Below are 17,808 nucleotides of genomic sequence, written 5' to 3'. Positions count from 1 at the left end.
AAGCAGAATCATATTGTGTGGTTTAATGTTTTAAGATTTTGAATGCTTCTGAAGTTCAGGAACATGTAGATTAAGGCTGGGAACTTTGCCGTCAGAAGTATTTTTCAAGAGAAGCTTTTCAGGTCCATCCCTGGGAGCTCTCAGCACGTCAGAAAACTCCAGAGGCTGCGTCATTGGAGCTTATTAAATCTTTGGAACATCAGGCAACCAAGACCTGGGCAGATTTGAGGGCCTGTGTGGTCCACTCCTGTTCCCAGTGTGATTTCTTCAGCGTCACTTCAATTTACCTTTTTTTTTTCTTTTCCTTTCCTTTTTAACTATTCACTATGTTTAGATTGGAATACAAGCCCATATATTATTATTTCTATTACCTATCGAAAGGTATGTTATATTTAATTTATATGGACTTGTATGATTAAACTCAATAAAAATTTTAAAAGAATGTAAATATCTAGATTCACTGAAGCTGATGAACATCATTACCTCAAAGGAAAAATCAAATCAATCAACTTATGGTAGTAATCATTTATTTCACAAACAGATCAATAGCAAACTTTAGTTACATATAATTCTAATTAAATACATTCTCTGCTGCAAATTTAACTGGAACAATGCAAGATAAATGCAGTATCCATCTTTTCAAAGACAATGAAGAGCAAATTATAAAATATTAACCTATCTTTGCAATTATATCTGCACACTATAGGATTTATCCCCAAACAATGAAAATAGTCTGGTAAATTTAGATCACTATATTCTGAATTCTGTTGGGTTAAAAACAATTAATCTTTTGTTATAAATGGAAGCAAAATTTGCATAGTTTGTCGGTGAAGCTCTCTCTTCACTACTGATTGCATAAAGCGAGATGATGTAAACAAAGCAAAGATTAAATTGCAGTACTCTCATCTTTAGAGTCTTTTTTGGTTGACCTGGAGGTTCTTTACAGAACTTTTACCAGTTTCTATCTCTTCAGGCAATTAATACAAGCAATTGGTGGGTACCTTGCTTTGGCACCACTTGTCATAATAATAAACAATTAATCTCAGTAAGTTTATACAAAAGACATGTTCCATTAAACATTTTATTCCAAGCACTTTGGTGATACTGCTAAATGATACAAGGACAAATTGGTTTGATTGCTCAGTCAACAGCAACATATAAAAAAAAATATGTGGACCTGATCAGCCCTAGCAAACATCTGAATATGGACTCTAATGTAATTGCATATAATCTTATTTACGGTGTGCAACAGATTACAGAATTTCATTCTAACTACAGTATTTGATTAAAAAGCAGAATATCATTAATAAAAATATTGTCTGTTAAATACATTTTTCCACTGCCAGTGTAAATCAAGACAGCAAAGTTTCCATTTTAGTAATCCAGTGATTTTTAGAACAGATTTCTTTTCTGCAGAAACGTGTGTGCAAGCAGTGCACGTGCTGAACTCCAGAGTGAAACACGAAAGTCTGCAGCCACCATGACCATATTAAAAACACAGAACTGCTGGAGGAACTTAGCCAGTCTTGCAGCAACCATAGAAGGTAAAGATATATTACCGATGGTTCTGGTCTGAGCCTTTCTTCAAGGTAGGAGTAAAAAGGAGGCAGGTATTTGCATTAAAAAACTCCCTGGGCCTTCCACTACTCTCCCAGCTGTCCCGGGCCTCCCGCCGCTCACCCAGCAGCCCCCGGGCCTCCCGCCGCTCACCCAGCAGCCTCCGGCCCTCCCGCCGCTCACCCAGCAGCCTCCGGCCCTCCCGCCGCTCACCCAGCAGCCCCCGGGCCTCCCGCCGCTCACCCAGCAGCCCCCGGGCCTCCCGCCGCTCAACCAGCAGCCCCGGGGCCTCCCGCCGCTCACCCAGCAGCCCCCGGGCCTCCCGCCGTTCACCCAGCACTACACAAAAGTGTCTTTGCAGCGGCCAATATCACTTTCCATCAGCCGGTACAAGTTTGCACTCAACATTCAGTGCCGGCTCTCCTGATGTCTAATGAGACACACCACATGACTCAAGCATGTTTGAGCCTCTCTGAACTCTATTAGTGAACCCGTATTTGACCTTCACAACTGCAGTACTATTAACCCAGCAGTCTTTTGGACACCACTTCCAGATGAATTTGAAAAACCAAATCATGATTATTTGCAATGTAATCATCTTTTAACTTCCCCACGACCGGATTTAAATATCTCGAAGAGGAGCAAGAGTACCTGGCACAAGAAAAGGAATTCCTTCGACGGCATTAGTCATCAGAGCTAGGCTTTGAACTGAAGTACATGGAATATATTGAGACCACTGCTGCTTCCTGGTCTCCCACTGCCCCCAGCCCCCCACCGCTCCCAAATTAGAGAGTGGCTGAGAAGAACAGGAATTCCTTGAACTTGAAAAGATGGAGGCCGAAGAATTTTGACAATTAGGAGAAGATTCCTTCGATACTTGGAAGAACGCAAAGAGGAGTGAGGATAACTGGCATAAGGAATTCCTTCGAAGGCGTTAGTCATCAGAGCTGGGCGTTGAACTGATGTACATGGAATATACTGAGATGTTTCGTTTGAACATTAATCTTTGGATAAAGCACAAAAAGGCTAGGAGAAGGAAAGAAAGGGGACAGGGAGTAGTACAGACTAACGGTGGTCATTGAACGTGGATAGGACAGGAGAGAATCGATAGGGGTAGGGTGGTAGATGTTTGACTGAATGCAAAGGTGGACAAAAAGAGAGAGGGAAAAGACACAGCTAAAGCAAAAGAGACATAGGGATAGGGGTGGGGGTGTGTGTGTGGAGGTGCTATATATAGTACATCTTTACCTCCTATGGGCTCTGTGAGACCAGCTGAATTCCTTCAGCATTTTTGTGTTTTTACTTGCCAAAGTCCAGCTGGACAAGTTGATCTTAATACTTTGTAAATGTGGCACTTCATTGCCGAGTGTTTTCCCACCTGGCATCTTCCCAACAGATTTACAGCCTCTTCAAATAATACATTAGAGTGATACACTGATGAGGAGAGGCATTGTTGGGAAAGGTTTGGCTTTTTAAAGAGAATTTTGGCTGCTGGTGACTAATGTGTTGGTTTAGATTTGCTTAGTCAGACCATTCCTCATCGTCAAATTCCGATTCTTCGGAATCGCTGTACTCCACTGCGATACGTCGTGACAAAATTGTGGCAACGTCATTTCCAACATGGTCCCGCTTCTCCTCTTGCTCTCTTTGCTCTTCAACCTTACGAAGCTGGAAGCCTATTGAATAAATATTAGGTTTGAGATATCAGGTTTAAACCTTGCAGTTGTCTGTCTCAGCCCTGCCTTCATCTTTACATCAAACAGTGCAACTGCATTTTAAGACTGAAGATACCACACTGGCATCAGATTGTGACATCACTGTGACAAATCACACTTCTATAATGAAAGCTGTGGTACACACAGGACCTCTACCCAGGATATGAAGAAGTTGCACAAGGTGGTGAATGCAGCTCAGAACACCATGCAAAGTTGTTGCATGGACTCCATCGACATTGACTGCTGTCTAGGAATGGCAGCCAATGCATTAAAGGACCCATCGCACCCCAGACTCACTCTCCTCCCATCAGCTTAAGAGTGTGAAAGCATGCACCAACAGGCTTACTGACAATTTCTTCTTTCCTCCCCCTCTTTCCCCCCTTCCAGCTATTGTTCCTCCCAAATGAACATCATACTGTGTTCTTATGCTGCCCTTGCTTGTTGTTAACTGTTACTTCTTTTCATTGTAACATGATGCAGGACAACAGAGAACTGGCACAGGGCACCAGAAGATGGGAAGACCATCCTCGTAGAGAAAGAGAAGCAGAGGAGACGACCCAACAGGACAGTGTCCTTGGCAGCAGACCAGTGAGGTGTTCAGCGGCTGAAGAACACACAGGCAACAGGCTGTTAGCAATTCAAAAAGAACCTGCGCAGGCTGCAGGCTACTGGAGACTGCCTGAAAGGGTACCAGATATTAAAACGGGAATATGAGAGGGTGGTGAGGGTGGGAGGGGCCTCAGGCACTGAAGGCTTCTTGATCACGTCAGAGGCTTGGACCAAAAGCCCAAGTTGCTGTTGATTTAGACTAAAGTTCATATGGCTGCAGAGACGCTGGAGGAGAATACACAACAGTCAGTGATTTGGCGGGGTGGGGTGGCTGAACTCTTTTGCTTCTCTTTCTCTGACTGTAAGGGGTGGGGAGGGGGGGAATTTCTGCGATGGCAAATTTTTGTCTCCTTACAGCAGACCAAAGCAAATTTTGTGTAATATTACATCTGTTTTATTACATGACAATAAAAGAATGCTGAATGAATCCTCTGTAAATTGTGCTTTTTACACAGCTGTTTTAATGTGGAGATAATCTGTTACACTGCTTGCAAATGAATCCTTATCCTCAGGTTCCTGTTAAATCTCTCCTCACCTCACCTTAAACCGATTCCCCTGCTCTTAGTTCACTCATCCCTCCCTCTCGTGATTTTGTACACCTCTACGAGTTCACCCCTCATCCTCTTACGCTCTAAGGAATAAATGCCCAGCCTGCTCCCCTCTCCCTGAAGCTCAGACCGCCAACCACACCACCCTCCCACCCTCCCCCCACACCCCCGGGCAACAGCCTTATAGATCTTCTCTGCATCCTCTCCTATTTGACATATTTCCTGCAGCACGGTGACCAAAACTGAACACACAACTCAAATGTCAATAGTGATCCTTCAGCTCCACTAGTGCTTGATCTATCACTGCACTGGCTTAAAAGCCATGATAAATGCTCCACAGTTCATGTGTACAAAAGCCACCCCAATTCAGTGTACAAAGTGGGTGAACATTCCCAGTAAAATGGCAGGCCAAGCTGTACCTTGTCGAATGGCTGACAGCAAGTCGGTCCGAGCGTCGCTCACTGGTGGCACAGCTGCTTTGGGTTTTGCTTCCAACGGCTGCGGTGGAGGGGGTGGCACCGAGCCACTGCCAAATGACAATGGTGGTGGGCCAGGAGGGGGAGGAGGGGGTGGGGGAGGAGGGGGGCCATCCCCTGTTGGTGGGAACTGGGCAGGGGCTGCAGGGAAGTGGTCAGGAGGGGGAGGGGGAGGGGGGACTGACATGGCATCATTGCTCTGGAAGTGTTGAATGAACTGCATTGGGGGCATGGAGGGAGGCGGTGGTGGCGGAGAAATGGGAGGGCCATCGACTCCCATGAAAGGAGCTGGAGGTGGCAGAGTTGGGGCTGGGGGCGGGGGTGAGAGGCCAACTCCCATTGGTGGGCCAGAGGGTGGTGCTGGAGGAGGAATATTTGGGCTGACAATACTGCTCCTCTTCAGGGCTGACAATTCATGCTTGTCCATGTTGTAACTACAAATGGAAGACAAAATGGTCAGCTTCACACAAATCTAAACACTCACTCAAATGACTTGGGAACGTCAGGTACAATTTACATTCTCAGTATTTTTACTATGTTACACTAGAGAAATAATCCTCAAGTTAAACACTAAAGTAGTAATGAAGCAAATATTTCTTGCACCTGGCCTGAAATCACAAAGCCTTATGTTGTACATTGAGAGTGTTATTGATAACAATTACAAGATGATCAAGTCGCCTGTTGCAGTGGAGAAACACATGAATAAACGGTTTTTAAATTTTATTTACAGCACGGTAGAAGCTGATTCCAGCCATTTAAACCTGTGCCGCCCAACTACATCCAATTAACTTTCAACCCCGTATGTTTTGGAAGGTGAGATGAAAGCCCATAGACACAGGGAGAATGTACAAACTCCTTACAGACTGTGCCAGAGTTGAACCAAGTGTGCTGGTGCTGTAACAGCGTGTGCTAACTGTGCCACCCCTGGAGGAAATGAATATCTTATCAAAGATTGAATGTTTATTGCAAAAATTCTATTTTTGTCATTCATGTTTCAAGGGGCAGCATTTCCGGCTGAAGTGGAAGCAGCAAGGCTAAAACCAGGCAGATTTATGCTTAAAACAGTAATGATAGTGGCCTTTCATTATTGGGAGTCATTTTTAGAAGAAGAACGGTGGTGATTCCACTGCAGTTCACATTGTAACAGGTTAATTTTATTGTTTGTTTCTTTTTCGTGCCCATCCCCAACTACCCTTGAATAATGAGCTGCCTTCTACAGTGAGGGTTCTGGAAGTAATGATGAAGGAATGACAACACATTTTATCGTCAAGATGTACATCTGGCAGAGACATGTATGTATGGCATTTCCATACAGCAGAGGACCCATCTACTTGGTGATCAAGGTTGTGGGTTTGGGAGGTACTTTAATAGAGTTTGTGAATGGTAGTCACTGTATGCCAATGGTGGAGAGAAAGTGTTTAGAACCAATTCAGTCAGATGCCTTCATGTTTGTGACCACATATGTTTGTGACCACCACCAGGGAACATTGATTTCTGCTTTGAAAATTATGGGAAAGCTTTGGGGAAATCTGAAGGCTAGTCAATCAGCACAGGATACCCAACGTTTGAATTGCTCTTGCATCCACCATTGCAAGTGGCTGGTGCAGTTGAGCTTCTGGTCAATGATGCAATACCACTGATTGTCACATGATAGACAGTCTCCTTCCATCTCTAGATGGAAAGAATCATTTTGATGGCATGAATGTTACCACTATCAGCCCTTGCCAGAGTACTGACTGGATCTTCATGCTTTTAGGCATTGATGATGAGTTGCAATCAAAAGTTGAGCAATCTGCAAATAACTCTACTCTTGACCTTGTACTAGAAGGAAGGTCAATGACAAGGCAACGGATGATTGTTGAGCTCAGACACTGCCTTCAGGCTGGGATGAGTGACCAACAGGCTTTCTTTGGATGAGGTAAGAATCGAATCATTGAATAGTAATTTGCTTCAATTTCAGATGCTTGTCCAAGGTAGACATTTTCTCTTCACCTAGCACACGCTTGGATCTAGACTGTGATGAGCTCTGAAGCAGAGGGTCTTGGGAATGCCCAATACCATGCGAGCTGGTCACTGCTGAGCAAATGCTCTTGATAGCATAGATGAATGTCACCTTTCTTATCAGTGCTATTATTGGAGAAAAAGATCTTTAAGGCGCTAAAATCATCTCAGTGAATCATCACAAAACCAAATAGCTCATGGTTTTTCAGGAACGGGAAAGGTGACATGCTTGGGGAAGTGGAAAACTAACCATCTTGTGGATGTATTGAACTCTGCAATACACATCAGGTGCAGCAAGAGAGCAGAAAATAACGATCAAAGAGTGAGGGGATCTATGATTGAACAAGCACAGAAACAGGGGCTTTTGCCCCTCTTGTCCATGGTGTTGACTCATGGTGGTCCCATCTGTCTGCACCCTTCTAAACCTTTCCTATCCATGTAGCTGCCCAAATGTCTTTTAGATTCTTATTTCACTTGACTGACACTAAAACTGTGCTGAGGTCAAACTCAGATCTGCCGACCTTCTGGACCAAGCTAGGGTACCATTGCTCAAAATGACACCAAAATAAACAATGACTGAATTTTGCAGTTGTTTTAACTTGCAAGAAAAATGAATCATATTAACAGCTGTTAAAACATACGCAAATATTATAACAATAATGCTGAACCAATTGATCTTACCCAATATCAGGAGGTGGGGGAGGTAAGTCAGCCCCTGGTGATACAGGAGGAGGAGGAGGAGAGATGACTGAATCACGACATGTTCCATGGATTCTATATACAAGATCCTCATTGGAACCTATGCTTCCATTAGAACAGATCTCATTGGCGTTCGAACTGAAAGATAGTTCAAATAGCTGTGAATATGAACATCTAAAAAATTGCTATCTGAATGTTACAGTTGCAATTTTGGACCTGTATATAACAATGCAACAAATGATCGATTTGGATATTATATTTCAAAATTAATAATTCAATTGAAGAAAAATGCCTAAGGTTTAGATGTCTAAAATAATCTTTTATTGCGTGTTCCTCCAAATGTGTTACCTTTGATCTGTATTGTATTCTAGGATTGGTTGGCATTGAGAACTTGGTTTTAATGCTCCTCAGAGTAATGACTGTTTCTCTCCAATTGATGTTGGAAGAGAACAAAACCCATAACTTTTGCAATCTGCAATATCTTCATTGATAACTACATCTATGGGTTTACTGACATATTAGGTGCTTTTAAGCTGCAGCACCTGGGTAGCCCTCCTGGGACCCAGGTGCGATTAGTGGGGCAAAGGTGCTTCCAGAACCTTTTAAGCTGCAGGGGGGATGGACCCATTAAATCGCCGATCTGGTCCTTTAAGGGGGAATCCTACCCCTGCGATGATGCGTAAATGGCATGCATTCAGGGGAACTATCGGTAAGTCTCCCTGCCTCCTCCCCCCCGCCCCTCTCCTCTGCCCCCTGCGGCAGCCGATCCCCCTGCTCCCCACCGATTGTGACATCCCCCTCCCTCCCACGGCAGCAACCTCTTCCCCCATGCCAGCGACCTCACTCCCCCAATTGTGCCCTCCCCCGTGGCAGCGACCCCTCTCTCCCCCTGATCATAGCAGACACTTCAGTCGGGATTCCCTGTGATGCCAGCGCACAAGCACTGACGTCACATGAGTAAATGGGTCAGCCATTATTGTTTTCAAGCCACCAGTGGACAAGACTTAGGTAAGTTTAACTGGTGGGTTCCCTGACTACCTCCAAGGTGGATGATTTTGGAGCCTGCTGACTGGATTAGATCTTTGCAAGCTGCCTTGTGAGTGGGGCACTAACCAGGCAAATTGCCCGTTAACCCCATTTTACAAGGCAGCTTGAAAGCACCTATTGATTTGTTGAAATTTTGTCCCATGCACCCAAGTTCAACACAAAGAAACAATTCCTTCTAAGCTACAGTCAAAACCACAAAACAGACAAGTGTGAACATGGGTTAAACTGCCTGTAAACCACCTCTGAAGAGAATTAACAACAGAACACTTAAGAAAATGCAAGATACAAATGAGGGGCAGCAGTCCTGTCGTAAGCAAGAGTGTGAGGTTACTGCAAGTAGATGGGAATACAGAAAGGAGTTTGCAATCAGATCAGCTGCAATTTTATAAAATGGCACAGTGAGGAGCTAAGTGGTTAACTCCTGATCCCAATGTTAGTAGCAATTAGATAATATTAACTGGATCACCAGTACCAACTTCCTGATCCATAAAATCATCCTTCAACTGTAATTCAACAAATACCTCAATTACTTGCAATGGTGTAGCCTTTACTGCTATATTTATAAAGTTAAGCCTGTACACAATTCCATTTGGTCTATTTTCACTTCCGCATTTGGTGGTCATCTATTACGTGGGCACTAATGATCTGTGGGAATTACCTACAAACTTTCAAAAGGCTCTCAACAGCAAGGCATGTCAGAAGCTGTTTATTACAAATATCAAAGGATAACATCAACTCAAAACAGCAAAACTTACCAAGATTCGTCTGTAACAGATTTTGCTTCCACAAATTCCTTGCCCATTTTTAACCTCTCCCACTCCTCTTTCCTTGTCCTAATTTTACGTGGATTCAAATTTCCTCTATTTGAAACATCCCTTTTCTCTTTCTAGAAATCAAAACAACATTATATATAATTTAATCATAATGCTTTGGAGCACTGATATGTAAAAACCCTAAAAAAGCAAATTCATTAATACAATGAATGACACATTCATAAGTGTTATCTATCACGAGGAACAAGGGCAACTTCTTCACAATTAATTATTTTAAAATGTTAATAGCCTTAGGACAAAATTTATCGAATTAACACTGAAAATGCACATTCTGTAGAAACACTAAGTTTTAAAAAATGCACAAATTGAATGGTATACAGAACCTTTCACAAAGCAGAATGGCCTCAATGCTCAACATTTGACACTAAAATATTAAAAAGTAATTTAAAAATGACAGTGGAAAGTTAAGAGTTTCTACATGAAAGAAAGTACACACAGAGGTAATACCAGCTGCAATGGCACTATATAGTGAAGGCCCAGCAAGCATTAAAGGGAATTAAGAGAGAACCGTGTGCAGGATGCAGATGTCCCAGAGGGTGGTGGAGCCAGAGGAATGTTATGGATGGAACTGAAAATAAGGAAGCAAACTATAAAACAGAAGCTTTGCTTGAAGTACAGGTGTCAGCTACATCTCTGCTAGCAGGGATGGGTCTTAGGATAGGTTCCAAACCCCGAGCCTTGTGCTGCAAACCTGAGCAGGACATAACATCCTGCTTGACATTCTAGTACAGAACAAAGGGAAAATTGAATTTTCAGAAACACTCTAGGTTAATGCTTGACTAAAACTAGAGTTTTGCCTGGCTCTCAGTTAGATTTAAAAGGATCCCATCGGACTGCTCTGAAAACTGGGGCAAGGGAGTATTACCCTCAATTACAAGAGTGTACAAGACATACGAGCAGGAATCAGCCATCCCTCCCATCGAGCCTGATCTGCCACAGGGTAGCTCAAATGGCGTAGTGATTAATGCAATGCTTTTATAGCGCCATTGATTAAGTTTAAGTCCCGCACTGTCTGTAAGGAGTTTGTATGTTCTCCCTGTGTCTGTGTGGGTTTTCTCTGGGGACTCCGGTTTCCTCCCACCATTCAAAACATACTGGGGTGGGGGGGGGGGGGGGGTAGATTAATGGGGTGTAAATTGGGCAGCACAGATTTGTGGGGAAAAGTGGCCTGTTACCATGCTGTATGCCTGAATTTAAAAAAAAATAATTCAATAAGTCATGACTGATCCATTTTCCTGCTTATTGCCCACAAACTCTTAATTCCTCTATTATTCAAAAAATGTAGAATGTCTTAAAAACACTCAATGAGTACTGACCAACTCATACACAGAAAAAGCAGCTCTTAGATTACTTTGTGATTTAATTGGTAGCCTGGTGCTTTTTAAACCTATTAGAGGCACCTCAGCTGAAAACTAAATAGAGTCTAAGAATGACTGAACAGGAAGAGGGAGTGAAAAGACTATTTACTCTTGGGTGTGTATATTAAGCTCAAAAGACACAAGTGAAAATACCTTTAATCATTGCATAAATAAGATACTCAGTGCCTTTTCCTTCAACCTAATCTGGGTCCAATGCATTTTAGGAATTTTCTATACCCTTCCTACAAATGTTTGAAGTTAATAATTACAATTACACAGATTGCAGCATATTAACACCAGCAAGTAGGGTCAACAGATTATTCCTACGTGGTCAATTCATTGCATGATAGAAGATCACAATATGACCTCTTGCAATGCAAGCCACATCCTGATTGTACGTTCAGGTTGAAACTGAAATCATCTCATGCTGTGTGCCACTGGGCAATCAGGAGTTTTCACAAATTATTTATAAAAGATGGAAAGAATGTTGGGATTAAGTTTTCATTTAAAAAGAAACTAGAAAAGGTGAATTATTCCTTGTGGCATGTGACTTGTATGGTGTAGAGTGAAGTACACAAGCATGGCTAAGAATGTGAAGCCTCTGTGCATTTTACCTAATGGCTAACCAAGCAAAACAAAATGAGAACAAAATGAGAACATTACTAGGGTAATTCACAGCCATGAAGAATTTGGCCATTCTGAAAAATTTCTAAATCACACATTCACTATCAAGGCTGAAATCTAAAGCTCTACCCTGTGCTTCCTTTTCTCTTTCATTATATCCTTTGTATCTTGCAGCATTTTTTCTTTCCAGAGGTCAAAGAAGTAGGAAGGATCAGTGTAAAACTTGAGGCTGTCCTTTCCATCCTCCCTGCAACAAAAGAAAATGGTGAATATCAAAACCCAAAAAACTACAAGGACGTCAATGCTGTGCAAGTAACTCAACAAACACCATTTACAAGATCTGTTAGCATGACGGTGTTTTTGTGTGTTCTCAAAAATAATAATCCATTTCCTCAAGCACTTAAGTTTATTTGAAGAAGTTAGGTTCAGAGTCAATAGCTCAGTATTGACACCCAAACAAGACAAAGGAGGTATTGAGTTGCAGTACTTTTTTTTAAGAATACTGTTGTACTTTAACTAAAGCCCAATCTGCCTGAAAGATTACAGTCAAAATTCTAAGACCAAAGGACTTTCTCCATGTTCTAGTGAAGATTGGTATTCCAAGTTCCTTAATTAATAAAGCACGATGGTCTGCAGACACCATGACGGAAGTAAAAGCACAAAATTGGGTAAACTCAGCAGATCAAACAGGGTATTTATAAAGCAAAGATAAAGATACATAGCCAACGTTTTGTCTTGATTACATTGAAGGGCTCAAACCTGAAACGTTGGTTATGTATCTTATCTTTGCTATGTAAAGTACGCTGCTTGACTTGCTGAGTTTCTCCAGCTTTGTGTTTATAGTGTGACAGATTATGTTATTTTTATATTATGTATAGATATGTTTTTGGAAGATAGATTGGGGGCTTTTAGTGTAGGTCACAAACAAACACTTAAAAAAAATCTAATTTAAAAATGCATTAGGTGGGTGTCTACAAGTCTGCAAAGACAATAGACTCCTGTGCTGAAGATTTTCACAACAAAGTACAAATGAAAGAGCCTATCTCAGGAAACTGATAAGATCTCTCGTGAATTGATTTTAGGAGTCAGCAAGCTGTTTTAGGAAGGTCATGTGGTTTTGCAAGCAGAGAAAATCAAATAGGTTTTTCTGTGTGTGTGTGAGAGAGAGAGAGAGAGAGAGAGCACGCGAGGGTGTTCTGGCTTTTGGAAGCTTGTTTGAAACCCCATTTTAAAGACTGGTTATGAGTTTTGAGTTCAGCCTGTTCAAAGCCCTTGTGGTCCATACAAGAGGAGATGGCTGGCTGTATAATGTTTCACCTGAAATAAGGGAAACAGAAAAGGAACTCTGGTGACCTGAAAGACAGGGGTTATCATCTAGAAGACCTTGATGGGGCAAGTTTCTTCGGCAGGACACTGAAGTGGCTGATCGGAAGGAATCTGTGTGTCCAACGAGCAACAAATCTCTCTCTGAAAACCGACAAGAACCTTCCTGAGCGGAAACCATTTATCTTTCAAGCACCAAAGCCTGTTGAAGATTCATAAATGTTAAATTCTGTGCACAGTACAAGAATTACCTGATACCGGTGAACTTGGAGGAGTGAGAAGATTGGACTATGAATCAAAGAATTTTTCTAAACATACACACACACACACACACACACACACATAAAATTAGAAGGGGGTGAAGTTAGGTAAAGTTAATAGTTATAAGTTAAAGTTTGATCATGTTTTTATGTGTAAAGAAAATTAACAGTAACTTTTGTTAAAGTAACCATTTGTCTTGGTGAATTTCTATTGCTGCTGGGTTTTGGAGTCCTCTGGGCCTGTACCAATACAACATAAAACAATAAATTGTATGGCTATAGTTTTGTTTTATGCATTCCACTTTTCTCACAATGAAAACTATTTGCCAAGAACTGGTCTGAGAATTTAAAAAAAAATCAGTTATCAACAATTTTATCAGATTTCCAGATCAGGAAGTAATGATCCCAGGCAATGGAATGGACATCAGATTTTTATTTCTTTCAGTTAGGCATACCAGAAACAAGCGAGGGAAAGGAAAGGGTGAGCAAGGGAAATTATTATGTGCCTTACGTTAACAGTTCCATGGGAAAGGGAATGAAAAGTGAATTAGGGTGCTTCAGTGGAAGCAATTCTTTCAGAATGTTACCCCAGGAAGAAAGATGCACATTTTGTGATGGCATTGTAGTAATGACCAGAAATGGATTATTGAATGTTTGGGAGGATGCTGGGATGGATGGTGGGGTGACAGGAATCTGCTGTGGGATCAGAATAAAGTGGAAGATGGAGGCAGAGATGCAGGAAACAGATGGATACAGTTGAGGACTACAGCCACTGCCAGATTGCTGTGCATTCAATATGTACTAGTTTGGAGCTAGTACATAAAAGCAAATCAACAAACTTTAACATTTACACAATAAAAATAAACTTCACATTGTCAGATTACGATTTATTGTCTAAAAGCTGCAGGGCCATCACTCAGCACAAAATAATAAGTCATTTATATCCAGCAGTGTTTCAAAATGGCAGAGTAAGATTTGGGTACATTTGTACTGAAACCTGTCGAAACACTGTCATTTATCTCTGGTTGACCCAAGTATCTTCCTTAAATTCATATAAAATAATCCCAGAATGAAAATGTGATCTAATGTATAATTTTTATTTTAGATTTTAACATGTTTTAAAATGAGATAGCTTGTGGACACTGTCGATAATAGTATATTGCCTGATATTTGTGCAAACTGCCAGAAGGCCGTTTTACCAGAATATGAAAGAAAAGGTGTGAGACAGCAAAAAGACATTCTGCCAAATAATGACACTGGAGAAATAACAAAGAATAAACAGTGAGACAATGGATGTGTAATTTAACAGAATTTTTCAATGTTGTTACAGCACCAGCGCCCTGGGTTAGAATCTGGTGCTTTCTGTAAGGAGTTTGTACATTCTCCTCGTGTCTGCATGAGCATCCTCCGGGTGCTCCGGTTTCCTCCCACCCTTCAAAACATTAGGGACTTGTAAGTTAATAAGGGAATTATGATGGCATGGGCACGTGGGCTGGAAGGGACTGTTACTGTGCTGCATGTCTAAATTTAAATTTAAAAATTTTTTAATGAATTATTTCTTGTACCTATAAAATGTCTTGGTTTTCACTAAAAGACAACTGGACAATTTGAAGTTAAAGACAGGAGCTCCAATGAAGATCAAATGCGCATTCACGTATATGTAAAACATGTACACTTGGACTCGTCATCTGTGATTAGGTAGAAGGAAAACACCACTGTCTGCAGAAATTATCAAAATTAGGTCATCTTGTTTTAATGCCAAAAGTTAATGCCTGATACAAGACTAATAAAAGCAAATAAATTAACCTGACTAAACTTTGATTTAATTACTGATTAAGGAACATTGGGGCCTATTTATTATGCCTGGAGAAAGAAGAACTGTACACTCTGATGGGCCCAGAGGACCTCAAACCCAGCAGCAATAGAAATTCACCAAGATAAATGGTTACTTAAACAAAAGTTATTTTTAATTATCTTTAAACATGGAAACAGGATCAAACTTTAACTTATTACTATTAACTTAACCCCATTCTAATTCTAAGCACACGAGTATGTAATATGTGCATAAATTCAGAAAATTTCTTTGATTCACAGTCCAATCTCACTTCTCATTCCTCCAAGTTCAGGCAATTCTTATACTGTGCACAGAATTTAACATTTATCAATTTTCACCAGGCTTTGGTGCTTGAAAGATAAATGGTTACTGCTCAGGAAGGTTCTTGTCAGTTTTCAGAGGTATTTGTTGCTCATTGAACACACACAAACTAAGTCCTTCTGATTAGCCACTTCCGTGTCTTGCCGAAGAAACTTGCCCCTCATCAGGGTTTTTACAGGTATTAACCCCTTTCTTTCAGGTCACCACAGAGTTCCTTTTCTGTTTCCCTTATCTCAGGTGAAACATTATACAGCCAGCCATCTCCTCTTGTATGGACCACAAGGGCTTTGAACAGACTGAACTCAGAACTCACAACCCATCTTCAAAATGGGGTGCAAACAAGCTTCCAAAAGCCACTGCAGAAAATCAGCAGTTTCTCTCTTTCTGTCTGTGTTTCACACTTAGGAAAAAAAACCTGTTTGACTCTCTCTGCTTGCAAAACCACATGATCTTCATAGAACAGCAAACTGCCTTCAGACAGCTTGTGGCACAGGACCCAATCTGGAGTCCGGTCATCTGTTGCTTTCCGAAACAATAATCCATTATACCACAGCATGTCTAATTAACACCTACTTGTGAAGTCCTTCAGCAAAGCAGTTTCCACTGTCTTTACAAAGGCACTGGGAGCCTAGACTGTCTGGCTTGAGCAGAGCTCGAGTATTTTAAATGAGATCTGTGTTGTGAAGTATTTGTGACCTACACTTAAAAAAAAACCCACAATTTATCTCCTTTAAAACATATCTATATACAATACAAAATATAACATAATCCATCACAACACAAATTGCAATTGCTGACAAACTCAAACCATTAAAAAGCTTACAAAAAGGTGATATTTGAAATTGGTTCGCAAACACAAAAGTTTTCAGGGCAGAAGTTAAAGTCAACAGCCAGGAAAAAAGTTATTCCTTGAACAAAGGATCTGAGGATTCAGTTTTCAGTTGAAGTTTGAGTCATGAATTTGATGGCAGATTTAATAATTATAAATTCTCTTGCAATATTCCATCTTTTATTACATCAGTACTTGTATTGTGAATTATAAATTAGAGGTCAAGCAGTGATAAATACAGATGACCGGCTGAATTAATTCCTTGTTACAGATATGAATTTTTTTTAATTTAAAAAAAATCCATCCTTCTAACTTCCAGAACAATTACATAGTTAACAAAATTTCAATTCAGTCTTTCTGGTTAGCTTTTCATACCTGTATGGAGTTAGAATATGAAGAGGTGGTGGCTTGTCACACATATTATATGTGTCGTTAATCGGAATTGGCAGAGAGGATCGACAAAACAATTGCTGGTCCTGATTTGTAGAGCTCTTGAAAGCTTTCCTCAGGTTAATGGTTTGCAGTGAAACTAAGAATAAAGTTTAAAAAGTCAATGATATTCCCATCCATTTGCTAGCCAATTTTTGACAAGTATTGATAATCACAATTCTGTATGGTTCTAACCAATAGTCTCCCAAGACTGAGCATGTGATCATTCTAAATGAAATCTAGCCAGCTATTCTACATTTATTTTTCTTATTTCAAGTGAGGGATTTAACTTCTGGTTGCCATCTTCTGGTCCGAAGAAATCTTTAAAGTAATGTAGTGAGTGATGGCAGTTTAATCATTCACACAACTACAATGTACAGATATACCGAAGTCCTTAGTTGCTAAAGCCAACCATGCAAGTATGCAAGATACCAACTTACCTCAATATGGCAAGGCAGAAAAAGAGATAATAAAGGGATAGATATATAAATAGTCACAGGAATACAGTCCCGATATTGGATCAGCCATGATCTTACTGAATGGTATAGCCTTTCAAATTCCAATACTTACATACTTTGAATGTTACACAATATTTATTGGAAAAATTAACAAATTTTCCTATTTTTCCAAATTGTCTACTTGTTTTGAATACTATGGTGCATCTATCAACTATGCACACTACTACCAATGTAATTGAAAATACTTCTGAAACAACTAACAGCAGAGAAGATGACGCTCAGGTCAAGGACCATGGTAGCAGACCAGCAAGGAGCTCTGAGGCTGAAGGGCACACATAGGTGGCAGGCTGCAAGCTGCAAGCTGCTGGAGACTGGTTCATGAAAATACAGCTATGGAAACTGGGATTCCAGAGGATGTGGAGGGCAAGAATAGCTCGGCCCTGTGCACTGAAGCCTTCCTCATCGTGATGGATGCTTGGATCTGGATTTGAGTTGTTGACAGTTTTGAATGAACTAGAGTCTTGCGAGGCTGTGGGAGTACTGGAAGCAAATCCACAGACACCCAGGAACTCCGGGGGTGGGGGTGGGGAAACAGACCCTCTTGCTTCTTCCTCTGACTGGAAGGGGTGCTAAGCATTGCAACTAATGGTGAATCTGTGTCCACTTATGGTAGACTAAAGGCAATTTTGTGTCATATTACTTTTCTGTTTCATTACATGACAGTTTAGTTTAGTTGCCCATTCAGAGCCAGCTCTTCAGCGCTTGACGTCCTGCTTTGCGGAAACTGCCAAAATGTTTGTCCTGGAAGTCAGCCTGAAGAAAACTGAGGTCCTCCATCAGCCAGCTCCCCACCATGATTACCAACCCCCCCACATCTCCATCGGGCA

The 17,808-nt window shown here is 41.1% G+C and overlaps 1 protein-coding gene across 1 annotated transcript in view; it reads right to left on the bottom strand.

The window, feature by feature from the left end:
* Positions 1-510: 510 nt before the first annotated feature.
* Positions 511-17,808, bottom strand: part of wasf2 (WASP family member 2) — a 46,915-nt gene continuing 29,617 nt past the window's right edge. Inside the window, exons 4-9 of the mRNA XM_069895113.1 lie at positions 16,410-16,563; positions 11,597-11,714; positions 9,408-9,538; positions 7,588-7,743; positions 4,849-5,339; positions 511-3,233 (exon numbers count right to left, since the gene is read on the bottom strand). Of these exons, the coding sequence (XP_069751214.1) occupies positions 3,079-3,233; positions 4,849-5,339; positions 7,588-7,743; positions 9,408-9,538; positions 11,597-11,714; positions 16,410-16,563 (1,205 nt within the window). The 3' untranslated portion in view covers positions 511-3,078. The remainder of the gene's footprint in view (positions 3,234-4,848; positions 5,340-7,587; positions 7,744-9,407; positions 9,539-11,596; positions 11,715-16,409; positions 16,564-17,808) is intronic.

This window comes from Narcine bancroftii, chromosome 8 (assembly GCF_036971445.1).
Source record: "Narcine bancroftii isolate sNarBan1 chromosome 8, sNarBan1.hap1, whole genome shotgun sequence".
NCBI classification, from domain to species: Eukaryota; Metazoa; Chordata; class Chondrichthyes; order Torpediniformes; family Narcinidae; genus Narcine; species Narcine bancroftii.
Note: the sequence above shows the minus strand (reverse complement) of the source record. Positions and strands in the feature narration are given on the sequence as shown.